This window comes from Sus scrofa, chromosome 14 (genome assembly GCF_000003025.6).
Source record: "Sus scrofa isolate TJ Tabasco breed Duroc chromosome 14, Sscrofa11.1, whole genome shotgun sequence".
Lineage (NCBI taxonomy): Eukaryota > Metazoa > Chordata > Mammalia > Artiodactyla > Suidae > Sus > Sus scrofa.
This window is the reverse complement of record NC_010456.5, coordinates 99,014,004-99,029,445: the sequence shown is the minus strand read 5'-3', so window position 1 is coordinate 99,029,445 and position 15,442 is coordinate 99,014,004. Positions and strand designations below refer to the sequence as shown.

The 15,442-nt window shown below is 37.9% G+C and overlaps 1 protein-coding gene across 3 annotated transcripts in view; it reads left to right on the top strand.

Annotated features, from left to right (window-relative positions):
• Positions 1-11,335, top strand: part of ASAH2 (N-acylsphingosine amidohydrolase 2) — a 123,264-nt gene extending 111,929 nt beyond the window's left edge. For all 3 annotated transcript variants that reach the window (XM_021072693.1, XM_021072694.1, XM_005671250.3), the window contains one exon: positions 1,476-11,335. In XM_021072693.1, the coding sequence (XP_020928352.1) occupies positions 1,476-1,668 (193 nt within the window). In that variant the 3' untranslated portion in view covers positions 1,669-11,335. The remainder of the gene's footprint in view (positions 1-1,475) is intronic.

Genomic DNA, 15,442 nt, shown 5'->3' with positions numbered 1-15,442 from the left:
TTGGATCCCACGTTGCTGTGGCTCTGGCATAGGCTGGTGGCTGCAGCTCCGATTCGACCTCTAGCCTGGGAACCTCCATATGCCACAGGAGCGACCCGAGAAATGGCAAAAAGACAAAAAAAAAAAAAGTATATCTGAAATAAAATATATCTGTACATTTCACACCACAGGATGGTAGCATGAAAATGGGCACATTTTTGGCAATTTGTGTCTAATTCAAATCACCCCAAACTAAGTATTATTTATATGTTGGTTTTGTTCCCATGGTTAACTGAACATAGAAATTCGACCACATTGTGGCCCATTTGATAGCCATACAAAAATATGGGCATATTTTTTCCTCTGATCTTTAGGACTCTAGGGTGTAAGTAATCTTTAAAAAAGTAATACATACATATTTATCGTAAAAATAAGGTCATGTTGATCATTAAAAAAGGACGATGTATTTTCAAAAGCCCATGATTGTAGTAGCAGTCAACACCGAGGAAATCTATGGGCTTCAGCCTTGTTTGTCAGCAGCAGTATCACCAAGTATTTATGGAGAGCGGTGAGCCTGTCACTGAGGAAACATGTAGAGTGCTGAGCACACCCTTCCTGCCCAAACCCTTCCACACCAATTTGTAATTGAGGATATCAGTCAATTAACCCATTGTATCTCACTGTATCTAGAATAGTAGCTCAACCTCCTTCCAACATCTATAAGGACCAATGTAGATCTGATTCCAGTTGTTCCATCACCTCAGCCACTCTTTACAGTACACTCTGTCCTGATCCTACTCACCTGACTTCTGTTCCTTGGCTGCTTCAAGTTCATTTCTGCTTCAGATAAGTTCACATTCTCTGTTCCTTCTTCCTAGAATGTCTTTCTGTTTAAATGACATCTCCTTAGGGCTGCTTCTGTCTTATTTTCTTCATTTCACTTAATCACTTTTAAAATTATTTTTTGGTTTACTTGATTATTGCTTTTTTCCTACCCTTGCCCTAGTAGAACATAAGCTCCATGAAACATTGGACCATGTCTTTCTCCCTCATTACTGTATTCTTGGAACCTTTAGCATAAAGTCTGGCACATGAGCCCATTAAATAAATATTTTGAACAAATTAATCTATATGCAAAAAGAAGTATCAAGTTGAAGCAGAGGATGGCAAGGGCTAAAAGGATGCTCTAGCAGTTCTAAAGTAGAAGACATCCTATATTCTGAATATCAGGTAAGGCTACCTGGGATGGGTAGAATTTAGGAAGTTAGAAAGGTAGAACAAGGAAAGATATTTCTACAAATGGCTGTTTCTTAGAGGTCTGCTTCTGAAAAGTATCCCCGTTTTGTTCATTGCTATACTCTCAAGATCTAGAATAGTGCCTTGCTTATGGTAGGCACGCCCTTCCTACTCATTTAATGAGTAATCATACATTTTTCTAGTCATGCATTTTTAAGAGTAAAATTGGGTTTGCTTGTTTGTTTGCTTCCTACCTACAGTTTCTATTGGCACAAAGGATTGCTGGGCTATAGCAATACAACGATACAATGGCACATTCCAGATAGTGCCCAGCCTGGAATCTACAGAATAAGATACTTTGGACACAGCCGGAAGCAGGACTTACTCAAGGCTGCTGTCATAGTTTCATTTGAAAGCACCTCCTCCACTTTTGAAGTTGTAACTGCTTTGTGAAAATTGGCCAATCATTTAACGAGCAACTGTACTCTGTATGATTTATATGACTGATTTCATGCGAAGGTAACCTATTATGATAACTTCAATAATTGTCCTTGTTTGGGGACAGATCCTTTACTGCTAATGGGACAGGTAGGGGTGTGTGTGTGTGTGTGAGAGAGAGAGAGAGAGCAAGAGGGATGGAGAGAGGGAGGGAGATGTGTGTCCCATTTACTTGCTCTAGTAGCTTTTACCTCACGGTCTGCTTACTAAAGCATGATTTCCCTTGAGGCCCTGCGGCTGTTTAAAGAGACAGTTCCCCTCAATATGAAACCTCTGAAATGTTGTAAGAGTGGTTGAAGATGTATGAACAATATTTAAAGTATTTATTTATAGAGTTATGGAATGTTAGCACTGAAAATTGTAAAGAGGTCATCTAGTTTGAGCCTTCATTTTGCAGATGGAAGAAAGGGAGTAATCACAGATTTAAGACTCGTGTAAGTCACATTTAAAAAGTATTATATAAACACTGACCATAATGGTAGAAGCCCATTAGAGAAAATTACTATGGAAATTAGCATGCCGGTTTTTCTATACGAGCATAGCCTTTCAAAGCACTCACCCTGGAGTTGATATGCCTAATCCAGAGTTTTGTTGCTGCTCAAAGCATTTCTGGAATTGCCTTCATAGCCCAATTATGCAAAAGTCAGACTTGTAATGTTTTGATTATGCCTGTGTTTCTCTAAGTGCCCTTATCCCACTGAATTGTGTCTCACGTTCCCAAGTCTTGTTCTAAGTGACTTTTGACTGTTTTCACTAACCAAATTCACTTCAAGCTCACAAAGTTTTGCTATTAGTGCAGATGCTAAAATGACCGTGGTATTGGCTCGGAGGGAGTCTTCAGAGAAGAGGCTCTAAGTTCATCAATCTGTTTATTACTTATTCATTCACTCACTCACACATCTGTTCAGTCATAGAATTTTCATTAAGGCTTACTCTCAGACCCAGCAAAGTATTAGTGCCTGGCCCTGACACTTAGTGAGATCGCATTCAGGATGAATGTATAAGTGTCAAAAAGGTGGCTATTTTAAAGGAGAACATTATTCAATGCAGTGTATAAATTCTGAGGAGGCATTGTAAAATTAGTAATCTTCAAGTCACATCTTGTATATCATCTATGTTGGTTACTCTGATTTAGAGGTAAAGAGACTCTAGATGATTTGGAAAAAGGTGTTTTGAAAGTTATTTGTGGGTTTTGTGAAAGACCCAGTCTAATATTCCAAAGAATTGAGGTATGACAATCTGACATCGATTGCCTGAAAGTGCTAATTGCAGTTAAAATTATCCAGGTTAACTAGGAGCTCCCAGGCTGCAAAGTAAATGTCCAAAAACTGAGCCATGCTTTTGAATGTGTATAAAAAGCTTTAGCAGTTTAGGAAAAAAAATCAACTTTTATTTAAAAAACATAAGTTTGAAAATAATAATTAAATGAATAATAATACTTAAATCCATTTATGTAAGACTGAAATATGCTATATTGTATTAGAGTGAACCTGGAACAGTTTTTGATGAAATAGTACTCTAGAGGCTGTTTCTGTGCAAGGTAATTGCTAGAAAATTAATCGGGACTTCAATGGGTAGAGATTCTTTTTCTTGGTGATACCACACTATTTAGGATAAAAGTGCAGAGGCCTAAAAGAGCAGGTGTTTCTGAAAGTAGTTGACCCCAGAAAGATATATTATGTGAAAACTGATGGTAATATTTTAAAAGGTATTTCTTATGACTCAAGAGTTTGAATTCTTTTCCACCACCCTCCGTGCCTCCCATTGAAGTTTAGCTGGCCTGAAATTCTGTACTTTTTTTTTTATTTATTGAAGTGTAATTGATTTACAGTGTGCCGAGGCAGCCATTGTATTGCTCACTGATGACCCTTCTGCACCCCACCCTCTGCAAGGGTGCAAACACCCCCTGTTTTCTTGGGAGCTGCCCCACAAAACCCACAGAAAATCCCACAAACCCCACAGAAATCTGTTTCCTTGGGAGCTGCCATCTCTTCCAACTGATGAAGTTCCATATCTACAGTTTGTATATTAAAAGTAAGACCAGGTCCCTATATCATAGCTACTGTAGTTATTCACTTGAGCATAAAAGAACACCATAGAAGCTGATCTGATCTGTTAACATAAAACATGGATTAAGTCTGTATTTGTGGCTGTTCTGGGAGTGGCTCACTGGAGCCAAACCAAATGGGGAAAACTGATATTGGTGGAGAATGTGAAAAAGGGCGTTGGGTTGGTGGGAGAACTCCTTTGGAGAAGACTTTGTTTCTCATGTCAAAGTGTCTGTGTTTTATTTGTTGAGCTCTGTCTACTCTGGTTTTAAGAATGCTATGACTTCAAAAAGTACTGGATTATCCATCTATATGTTTCAATGAGTGTTATAAAAATTGTCAGTATTCAATAGAATGTTTAATAAATTAGTAGTTACACCTGGGAAATCATTTTCTAATGAGAGGTGTAGACAAATGAACCTTTTTTTCTTTCTAAAAGATGGAACAAATGGTGGTGGATTGTAAGCAAATCAGTTTGGAAAATCTTAAAAATGATCTTTGTAAGTAACCATCCAAATATAAGGGAACCACTTTCATTGGTTTCTTCCTGCCCTCCAAAGATTTACTGCTGGCAAAATATGTATGGCAGACTTTTTTTTTTTTAACTACGAGGGCAAATGGGAGTTTCCTAGGCCAGTAGTTAATTGTGAAATTGCTTTATGAACTAATTCTGAACAAAGAATAGACTTGTGACTATCCCTTTCTGTTTTATTCTCTTATGCTTCTGCAGTGTAAGCAAGCATACTGTTCTTTTTCATTATTAGCTCATAGATTTCATCTTTAGCCAAAAGATTTCATCACTAGATGATTTTTTTCATGTTATTCATTCTTCCAAATAATGTTTTTGGCTCCTGGGTATCCCAGTCTGACATGCTAGTTTATGCTGGCTTTTGGAATTTCATATGTAATATGATGCCAAAGAGGAAAAAAATGTTTTTCTTTTTAGGGCTGCACCTGTGGCATACGGAATTTCCTGGGCTGGGAGTTGAATTGGAGATGTAGCTGCAGGCCTATACCACAAGCATAGCAATGCCAGATCTGAGCTGCATCTGCAACCTACATTGGCTTGTGCCAATGCCAGATCCTTAACCCACTGCGCAAGGCCAGGGATCAAACCTGCATCTTCATGGATACCAGTAGGGTTCTTAACCCACTGAGCTACAATGGGAACTCCCAGAGAGGGATATTTGCATGTTTCCCATACACATTAGTTAGAATGCATTCAGGTGTAAGTAACAAAATCTTCCTAATCAACAGGGGTCTGAACACTAACGACATTTACAATCTCATATAGCAATAAGTCTTGAGACAAATTCGGGTTTGGTGTAGCCAGTCATGATGTCACTGGCTTCTTCTTAACATATTAACTTCACTTCTCAGGCTTGTCTTCAAATAGTTGTGCACAGCAGCAAAAAGGGAGAGGAGGGCCCTTCTGAGAATTGCCTTGTGAAAGATGGAAAATATTTAGAAGAAATACAAGAAGAATTTATCTCGCATTTCCTTGTCGAGAATTGAGACCTATTGCTTCAAGGAAGGCTCAGAAAGGGGATATTTGGCATTTTTTGCCTCTAGAAAGGGAGACAATTTCTTTTCTTTTTTTTTGTCTTTTATCTTTATAGGGCCCCACCCACGGCATATGGAGATTCTCAGGCTAGGGGTCAAATTGGAGCTACAGCTGCCAGCCTACACCACAGCCACAGCAACGCAGGATCCAAGCCATGTCTACAACCTACATCACAGCTGATCCTTGCCGGATCCTTAACCCACTGAGCAAAGCCAGGGATCGAACCTGCAGCCTCATGGTTCCTAGTCGGATTTGTTTCCGCTGCACCATGATGGGAACTCCTAGAAAGGGAGACAAGTTCTGACAGCAAGAAAGAAGAGGTGGTAGAAGGGCTGTTTTATAAACTTGTTAGCCAAGGAGTTCCCTTTGTGGCTTAGTGATTAATGAACTCTAGGATCCATGAGGGTGTAGGTTTGATCTCTGGCCTCAGTGGGTTAAGGACCCTGCATTGCTGTGAGCTGTGGTGTAGGTTGCAGATGCAGCTCAGATGCCACGTTGCTGTGGCTGTGGTGTAGGCCAGCAGCTACAGCTCTGGTTTGACCCCTAGCCTGGACACTTCCATATTCCATGGGTATTGTCCTAAAAAGCAAAAAGCTAAAATAACCAAAAAAAAAAAACTTGTGGCATGGGCCAGCAGTTACAGCTCCGATTTGACCCCTAGCCTGGGAACCTCCATATGCCCGGGTATGGCCCTACGCAAAATAAATAAATAAAAAAGCCAAAACTCTGTGACATTGTTTGGGTGAATACTAACAGTATAAACCAGAGCCAGGGTGAAATGAAGGGGATTTCAGAGATATGAGGGTAAATCTGGTTTTGGGTGTCTGAGATTTGACAAGATATCCAGGTAGTAAAGTCTAGCACATTGTGGGGGAATATGGAGTGGGAGTACTATAGAGAATGTAGAGCAAAATATATAGAGATATGGGAAGCATCAATTTCAAACCAATGGCAGAAATCAAGAGAGCTGAAGACTTTGCAAGAATGAGAGCACATAGGAAGATGAAAACAGACTGGGATGACAGGCCTCTGGGGAACATCTGCTCACTGGAAGGAGGAGAAAAAAGAGGCCAGAAAATACTCTTACTAAGAAGAAGAAACAGGAGAATTAGGAGGATAGGAATAAAGAACTCTAAGAAGGTCAATTTTATCAAATGTTGCAGAGAAGCTGAAAGGGAAGGGGATTGAATTAAACCTTTGAAACTTGAAAATGAGTAATTTCATATGAATGGTAGAAGGCACAGTGCAAGAAGTCAAGGAGTGTGACTGGGTGGATTGGATGTGGCAGAGACAGTTAATGGCTCTTCCAAATCCGCTCTCCCATTCTTCCACAGTGATAGCTTCAATTGGTCATGGGGGTCTCCCATTCTTCCACAGTGATAACTTCAATTGGTCATGGGGGTCTCCCATTCTTCCACAGTGATAGCTTTAATTGGTCATGGGGATAGGACTGCATTTCTCAGCCTAGGTATAGCCCATGACTACATCTGGTAGCTGGGTATAGCCATCCAACTAAGTTCTGTTCCATGGGGACAAGAGAAGTGGTATGTTCTGTATCTCTAATTGTGCTCTCAAAAGGAACAACATACCCTCCCTTGCCTCAATGCCCTTCCTAATAGTTGTGTAATGAACATGATGGCAAGAGCTGCAGCAGCCACCTTGAGCCCAGAGATGGGATCTTCATGTTAAAGATGGCAAGCTTATGAAAGATGCCTGTGTACATGATAGTACCTGATAGTCAAATCATCCCTTGACTGCTTATTCTCAGACGATTAACTGAAGAGAAAATAATCTTCCACCTCCTCTTTCACTGTTAAATTTCAAGGTTTTGGAACACCTGAAGCCTGCATTCAAACTCTATACTGATTATAATTTAGACCCTTTCTTCTGCTGTGGCTAGAACCAATATCAACATACTTCTATAAAATCAGAAAGCAGATCTTTACTAGTTGACCTGGGGAAAGCAGTATGGTGACCTTTTTCCATTTTTGACTCTCTGGCTGTTAATGGGTTGAATTGTGTTCCCCCAAAAAGTATGCTAAAGTCCTCAACCCCAGGACCTCTAAATTTGGAAATAGGGCCATTGAAGATATAATTAGTTATGATGGGGTCATAACTGGAATAGAGTAGGACTCTAATTCACAATGATTAGTCCCCTTGTAGAAAGAATACCATGTCCAGAGGTATACACAGGAGACTACAATGTGAGCATGAAGGCAGAGACCAGAGTGCTGTGTCTGTAAGCCAAGAAATGCCAAAGACTGCCAGTAAACCACAAGAATCAAGGAATGAGGCATGGGACAGATAATCCCTCACAGCCCTTGGAACAAATCAACCCTGGTGACTATTCAGTCTTAGACTGGTAGCCCCCAAACTGTGGGGCAATAAATTACTCTTATTTAAGACAACCCAGTGTGTGATGTTTAGTTGTGGCAGTCCTGGGGAAAAGTGCACTGGCCAAAGGATTAATTTCCATCCCTTAGGCACCTGCAAAAGAGATTCTGGGGAACCTCTCCATTTAGAGGACCTAGTAATTATATCCTTTACTGTCCTGGATAATATGGTCACTTTTTAGCAACTGGTCTCATCTATCACTGGTTGCCTATGAGTGTTATCTATCAATGTCAAAGACTATAGTAAATTCTGAAACTAATTTACATATAATAAAAAGTCAAATGAATCAGCTATGGTGCAGCTCTGATTGAAATTTTTTGGAGAATAAACATTCTATAATTTGGAGAATTGATCTTTTATGGGTTGTGGATAAGACTATGAATATCTATTACATATATTTGCAAGATGACAGAATGAGGACAAATATAATTATGCATGTTTATTCTCAGTTCCTATTGAACTGAGTTTTTTTTTCCCTTTCACATTTATTATGCAAGTATGATAAGCTCTGCAGCAAATAAGGGACAGGTTGGTGTAGAGTCTATATTTCTGTTTCCATGGAGGCAAAGCTGGAAAGAAATCATGATATACTTTAAGAATTTGTGCCAGTTTTAAATTAAGGCAGAATATTGTTGTATTCATGTTGTAGAAAGTTATTGAAAAAAAATAGTAAGTTTTTCCTCCCTATGGGTGATTCACTTCAAATTTAAATAAGTGAATATTTTCTATTTCAAGAAATGTTTTTATGAATAAGAGAATGCTTTCCAAACTCTATTGAGGAGAAATCTTCCCATTTGGGGAGGGCATTTTATTTTCTTTGAATTAACCAAATAACATCTCAGCTCCCATTTTTAACAAAAAATTTACTGGCAAATATGGAAGTATGATGTGGGAAATACGGTATTTCCTTCTGGTGGGGGCTTTCAGTTATAGGACGTATGTCACCACGTTATATATTAGCTACTCAGTCTTCATTCATCCTATAACTGATAATCACTATTCTATTCTCTGTTTCTATGTGTTCAGTTTTTTTTTTTTTTTCAGGTTCCACAAAAAAGCAATACCATTCAGTTTTTTTTTCTTTCTCTGTCAGGCTTTTTTCACTTAGAATAATGCCCTCCAGTTTGATCCTGTCATTTGCAGTTGTTGAAGCATCCTTGTATCCCAGAGATTAACCCTACTTGGTCATGGTGCATGATCCTTTGCATGTGCTTTTGATTTCAATTTGCTAATATTTTGTTGAGAATTTTTGCATCTATATTCATCAGGGTTATTGGCCTTACAGTTTCCTTTTCTTGCAGTGTCCTTTTCGCTTTGGCATTGGAGTAATGCCGGCTTTGTAATATAAGTTCAGGAGTGTTCCTTTCTTGTTCCTAAGGTAGCACATTATACATTCTTCTTTGTGTCTTCCTTATTTCACTTAAAATACAGCAAGAAATAATTCTATTTCACTGTATCAATTTTTTTCTTATTTTTATAACTTCCCAGTACCATTGTTTGTGCATATGCCGTAATGCATTACTCAGTCCCCTGCCATTAGACATGTGGATTGTTTCCAGTCTTTTGTTATTACAAATCATATGTATTTTTACCAGTGAGTCTTTGGGATTCTTAGATAAAAGATAAATGCAGTTGCAATTATAAATTGTCAAATTTCTCTCCACAGGGTTTGTATCATTTCACATTTTCCTCAATATTGAGTGAGACTGTCTTCTTTGAGCCATGCTAACAGTATACACTGTCAGGTTTTTGAATTCTTGCTAATCTAACAGGTAAATAGGGGTATCTCAAAGTTATTATTTTGGATTTCTCTTACTAGGACTGAAATCACTTTCAATTACATTTTCCCCCATTTGCTTTTCATATATTTTTTTCCATTTTTCCATTAGTTCTGTCTTTATTTTTCTTAGTTTTATTTTATTTAATTAAAAAATTTAAATTTAAATTATTTTATTAAAGTATAAATGACATATAAATTATATTAGTTTCAGGTGTCCAATGTATTGATTTGATATTTGTGTGTATTGTGAAATATTGTGAAATGATCACCCCAATGAGTCTAGTTAACATCTGTCACCACACATAGTTACAAAACTATTTTTCTTACAATTAGAACTTTTAAGATGTGTTCTCCTAGCAACTCTCAAATATGCAATACAGTGTAATTAACTATAGTCACCATACTGTACAGTACATCCCCTGACCTAATTATTTTATAACTGGAAGTTTATGCCTTTGGATCCCTTTTACTCATTTTGGCCATCCCTCACCCTCTCCTGGCAATCACTGATCTGTTCTCTGTATCTATGAACTTGGTTTAACTATTTATTTATTTTAGATTCTTTGTATAAGTGAGATCATGTTGTACTTGTCTTTCTATGTCTGACTTATTTCATTTAGCATACTGCCCTCTAGGTCCACACATGTTCCAAATGACAATTTTCATTATTTTTTTATGGCTGAATAATAATGACTATATGCGTGTGTCACACTTTATTTATCCATTTATCACTTAGGTGGTTTCCATACTTTGGCTATTGTAAATAACGCTGCTATAAACATGGGGATGCATATCATATGTCTTCTCAAGCTAGTGTTTTCATTTTCTTTGGATTAATACCCAAAAATGATTTTTGAGGAAACTCCATACTGTTTTCCATAGTGGCCCCACAAATTTACATTCCCATCAACAGTGCACCAGGGTTCCCTTTTTGCTACACCCTGACCACACCTGTTATTTCCAATCTTTTTGTTAATAGCCTTTCCAATAGTGTGATACAATATCTCATTGTGGTTTTGATTTGCATCTTCCTTATAGTGATGTCAAACACCTTTTTCAGCTAAATGTTAGCCATTTGCATGTCTTCACTGGAAAAACATCTGCTCAGCTCCTCTACTTATTTTTAAAATCAGATTGTTTGCTGTTTTACTATTGAGTTGTATGAGTTCTTTATATTTGGGAGTTTTAACTCCTTATCAGATAATACGATTTGCAAATATTTTCTCCCATGCTGTAGGCTGCCTTTCATTTTCTTGGTGGTTTCCTTTGCTGTGCAGAAGCTTTGTAGTTTAATGTATTTCCACTTGTTTATGTTTTCTTTTGTTGCTTTTGATCATTATCAAGTTATATGTCAAGGAGCTTAGCACATATGTTTTCTTCTAGGAGTTCTAAAGTTACAAATCTTATGTTCCAAGTCTTTAATCCATTTTAAATTTACTTTCTGTGTATGGTATAAAACAGTGGTCCAGTTTTATCCTTTTACATGTCCAGTTTTCCCAGCACCATGTATTGAAGATACTGCCCTTTCCCACTTATATATTCTTAGCTCCTTTGTTGTAAATTAATTGGCCATATATTCATGTTTTATTTCTGGGCTCTATTTTCTGTTCCATTGATCTATGTGTTTATTTTTATGCCAATATCAGTGTGTTTGATTACTATAGCTTTGTATAGTTTGAAATCAGATATTTTTCTTAATTTTTAGAGAATCTATGCTTGGAATATTGGCCCTTCCTTAGGAATTTAATAGTAAAATTTTCCCTAATTTGTCACCTGCCTTTTGGCTTTGCTTATGGTAATTTTTTTCCATGCTAATTAAAATTTTTATCATCTGTGTATTTCTTTTTATTTTATTGTACCAGGATTTTGAGTGAAAGTAAAGAAAATTTCTCTGCTTCTAAAATTTTAAAGGAGTTTACCCATATTATCCTCTAGTGCCTACATAGCTTTATTGTTTACATTGGGAAATCGAGTCCATTTGGAATTTACTTTGGTGTATGGGATCATACACTTTCCATCTTCTCAAATGACTCTGCAGTTGTCCTAATACCAACATAAGAAGTCCATCTTTTCTTCTCTGATTTGAGATTCTGTCCTCATTAACTGCTAAATTTTTAATTCACTTGTGTTTTCAGATAATTGTCAAGAGTTTAAACTTCTCCTTCGTGTTGCTGCATCAGCAACCATTTTTGTGTGGCTACGTGGACTGCAGGGCCCTTCATCCTACATTAGCCCCTTCAGTGTACACTCTAGCTATTTGCCCACAGTGTCACAAGTAAAGGTAGATTCCTGATGTCACTCCCCCAATGGCTTTGATGATAAACAGTATCCCCTGCCCTCCAGGGCACTCACATTTTGTGCCCCTTAGATAAGATTGCAAAGCCTACCTAAACTGTCTCTCTGGTTTTAATTAAACAGTCTGGGCTTCACCCAGGGACTCCAAAACACTCCACCAAAAGACCCAAATAAAAGCATGGGCTTTAGGTTCAACTGCTCTTTCTCCCACACCCTGCCCTGTCCTCCTTGTATGGCTCCTTGAGGCATGCCCTGAACTATCTCCAGGACATCTAAAAGTAATAAACGCCTCTATTTCAATTCCCCTTGTGATCTGTTGTTGAAGGTTGGTAGCTCACCCTTATACACCCCCAAGGTGCTCTGTAAATGTTAAACTTATTTTATTTTATTTTATTTTCTCTTTATGGCCACTGCTACGGCATATGGAAGTTCCTGGGCTAGGGGTCAAATTGGAGCTGCATCTGCTGGCCTACACCACAGCCACAGCAACACCAGATCTGAGTTGCATATGCAATCGACACCACAGCCTATAGCAATGCTGGATTCTTAACTCACTGAGTAAGGCCGGGGATCAAACCCACATCCTTGCAGACACAGTGTCGGGTTCTTAACCCACTGCACCATGGCAGGTACTCCTGTAAGTGTTAACAAAGTCACCAAAAATTCTGTTTCACTTATCCTTCTTTTTACGCTACTATACTCCACAACAATTTAAACGTAAAGACTTTTATAATACGTGTTACTAGTTAGTCGAGTTGGCATTCTACATCATTGTTCTTCCTTTTCAATATACTCCTGGATGTTCAGACTTCTTTTTTTCTTCTATATGAGCTCTGTCATCAACTTGTTTCGGCTTCCAAAGAAAGTTGAAGGTATTTTATTGATATTGATGAATTTTACAGGCAAACTCAGGGAGAATCCACGTTTTTATGATGTTGATTCCTTCTATCCAAGAACATGGTAGCAGTTTTTATTTTTCCAGTCTCTTTTAGTATCTTTCTTTCTTTCTTTCTTTTTTTTTTTTTTTAGTCTTTTTGTCTTTTTAGGGTCACACCCGCGGCATATGGAGGTTCCCAGGCTAGGGGTCCAATAGGAGCTGTAGCCACTGGCCTACACCACAGCCACAGCAATGCCAGATCTGAGTCTCATCTGTGGCCTACACCACAGCTCACGGCAATGCCATATCCTTAACCCACTGAGCAAGGCCAGGGATCGAACCTGCAACCTCATGGTTCCTAGTTGGATTTGTTTCTGCTGCACCACGACAGGAACTCCTCTTTTGGTATCTTTCAAGTAGTGTTTTCTAGTTTTCCTCAAGAGTTTTACGCATTTCTTATTGTTTATGTCCAGCTTTTTTTGTTGTTGTTATTTTTCCCTTTCATTGTGTTTTCCAATATGTTATTGTTCTCATATGAGAAAGCTATGGATTTCTGTATACCAATTTTACATTCCTCTCCTTAACTAATTTTTTTTATAGTTTGTAGTAGTTTTCCATTGATTATTTTGACTTTACTAAATATAATAATATCATCTACTTCATAGTTCTGCCTCTCCCTTTCTGATTCTTAATGGTTCTAATTGCCATATATAATTTAATTGTATTAGCTAAACTCTCCAATACAGTATTAAAGAAGAGTGGAGAAAGAGCATTTTGGTCTAGTTCTAGTGTTGCCTTATGCTGGCTTTTTGCTGAGGCATATATTTATCATGTTACGAGATATCCACTGATTCTTATTTTATTGCATATTCTTAACATGACTGAGTATTTTTTAGTCAGATTTCTTCTTGACATCTGTGGAGTGAGAGTATGATTTTTCTTCTTAACTCTATTAATATGATGTTCCATATTTACAGAACTTCTAATTTTCAGCACCTTTGCATTCCTGAAATGAAACTCATTTTATAATGATGTACTTTTTAATATATTGTAGAATTCTGTCCTCAAATATTTAAGATCTCTGCAACAATATTTATAAATGAAATTAGCCTCTGTTGTGTGTGTATGTTTTCAATGTTTTCTGGTTTTAGTATCAATTACATACTAACTTTATAAAAAATTTTTGAAAATTTGAAGATTTTTTTCTCTTTTTTGTTATTTTGAACCATTTTGAGTATTTCAAGGATTATCTGATATTAATGAGATCCTCCTGTATAGCACTGGGAACTATATCTAGTCACTTATGATGGAGCACGATAATGTGAGAAAAAAGAAGGTATGCATGTGTATGTGACTGGGTCACCTTGCTGTACAGTAGAAAATTGACAGAACACTGTAAACCAGCTACAATGGAAAAAATAAAAATCATTATAGACCTTTAAAAAAATAATGCTCTTGTAGAAATATCTGGGCTTGGTGGCTTTATTTTTATTTGTTTTTTTAATTTGCGGGAAGGTCTTTTATGACATTCTTCATTTCTTCTGTGGAGGTTTGTTTATTTAGACTTTCTATCTCTACTGATTTCCTAGGAAACTACCAATTTTATCTAGCTTGTTATATTTATTTGATCGAGTTGTGCAAAACAATTTCTCATAACCTTTGAACATTTTCCTTTGGTTTTTCAATAATGTATTTTTGCATTTTCTCTTTCTAATGCTTGATACTTGGACTTCTATTTCTTATCATGTAATTAAATTTCCTTTTTTCTTTTTTTTTTTTGGTCTTTTTGCCTTTTCTAGGGCTGCCTCCACGGCATATGGAGGTTCCCAGGCTAGGGGTCTAATCAGAGCTGTAGCCGCCAGCCTACACCACAGCCACAGCAATGTGGGATCCGAGCCATGTCTGCAACCTACACCACAGCTCACGGCAACGCCATATCTTTAACCCACTGAACAAGGCCAGGGATCAAACCTGCAACTTCATGGTTCTTAGTCGGATTCGTTAACCACTGGGCCACGACAGGAAGTCCTAAATTTCCCCTTCTTAGAGGCACTTTTCTTGACCACCCAGTCTAAAGTAGCTCCCTCCCCTTTTGTCTCTAGTCTGTATTATTTCCTTCCCAGCAATTTTTACCTTATGAAATTGACCTATGGAGTTGTTTGTTGTGTTTACTGTTGTGGTCTCAGTCCCTAGAACATGACCCGATTAATACCTTTTCTGAAACAAATAAATTAACGGATGCATCTTTCATGTGCTCAGAGATGGACGCAAGCTTCAGAAGAAGAGATAACTACAATTTTTGTTGCATGTTTTGGTGCCTTTCTCCAGCCAGAAATTGTGATAACTTAGAAGAGAGGGGTCAACCTTCTGCCCATGCCTTGGTAAAATGAAGTTCTTTCCAAATACAGGGGTGTTCATTTCAAAGTGTAGTCACCTGTAATTGTGGACTTGCTCTATGGATAAACTGGGAAGGAGAGGAGTTCCCATTGTGGCACAGTGGAAATGAATCTGACTAGTAACCATGAGGTTGTAGGTTCGATCCATGGCCTTGCTCAGTGGGTTAAGGACCTGGTTTTGCCATCAGCTGTGGTGTAGGTCAGCAGCTGCAGCTCTGAATTGCCCCCTAGCCTGGGAACCTCCATTTGCCACAGGTGTGGCCCTAAAAAGACAAAAACCAAAAAACAACAACAAAAAAACCTGGGTAGATGAGAAAATGGAATAAATAAATCAAGATCCTGGTAAGCCTGGATGCTTAGTCAGCTTCTCCTAGT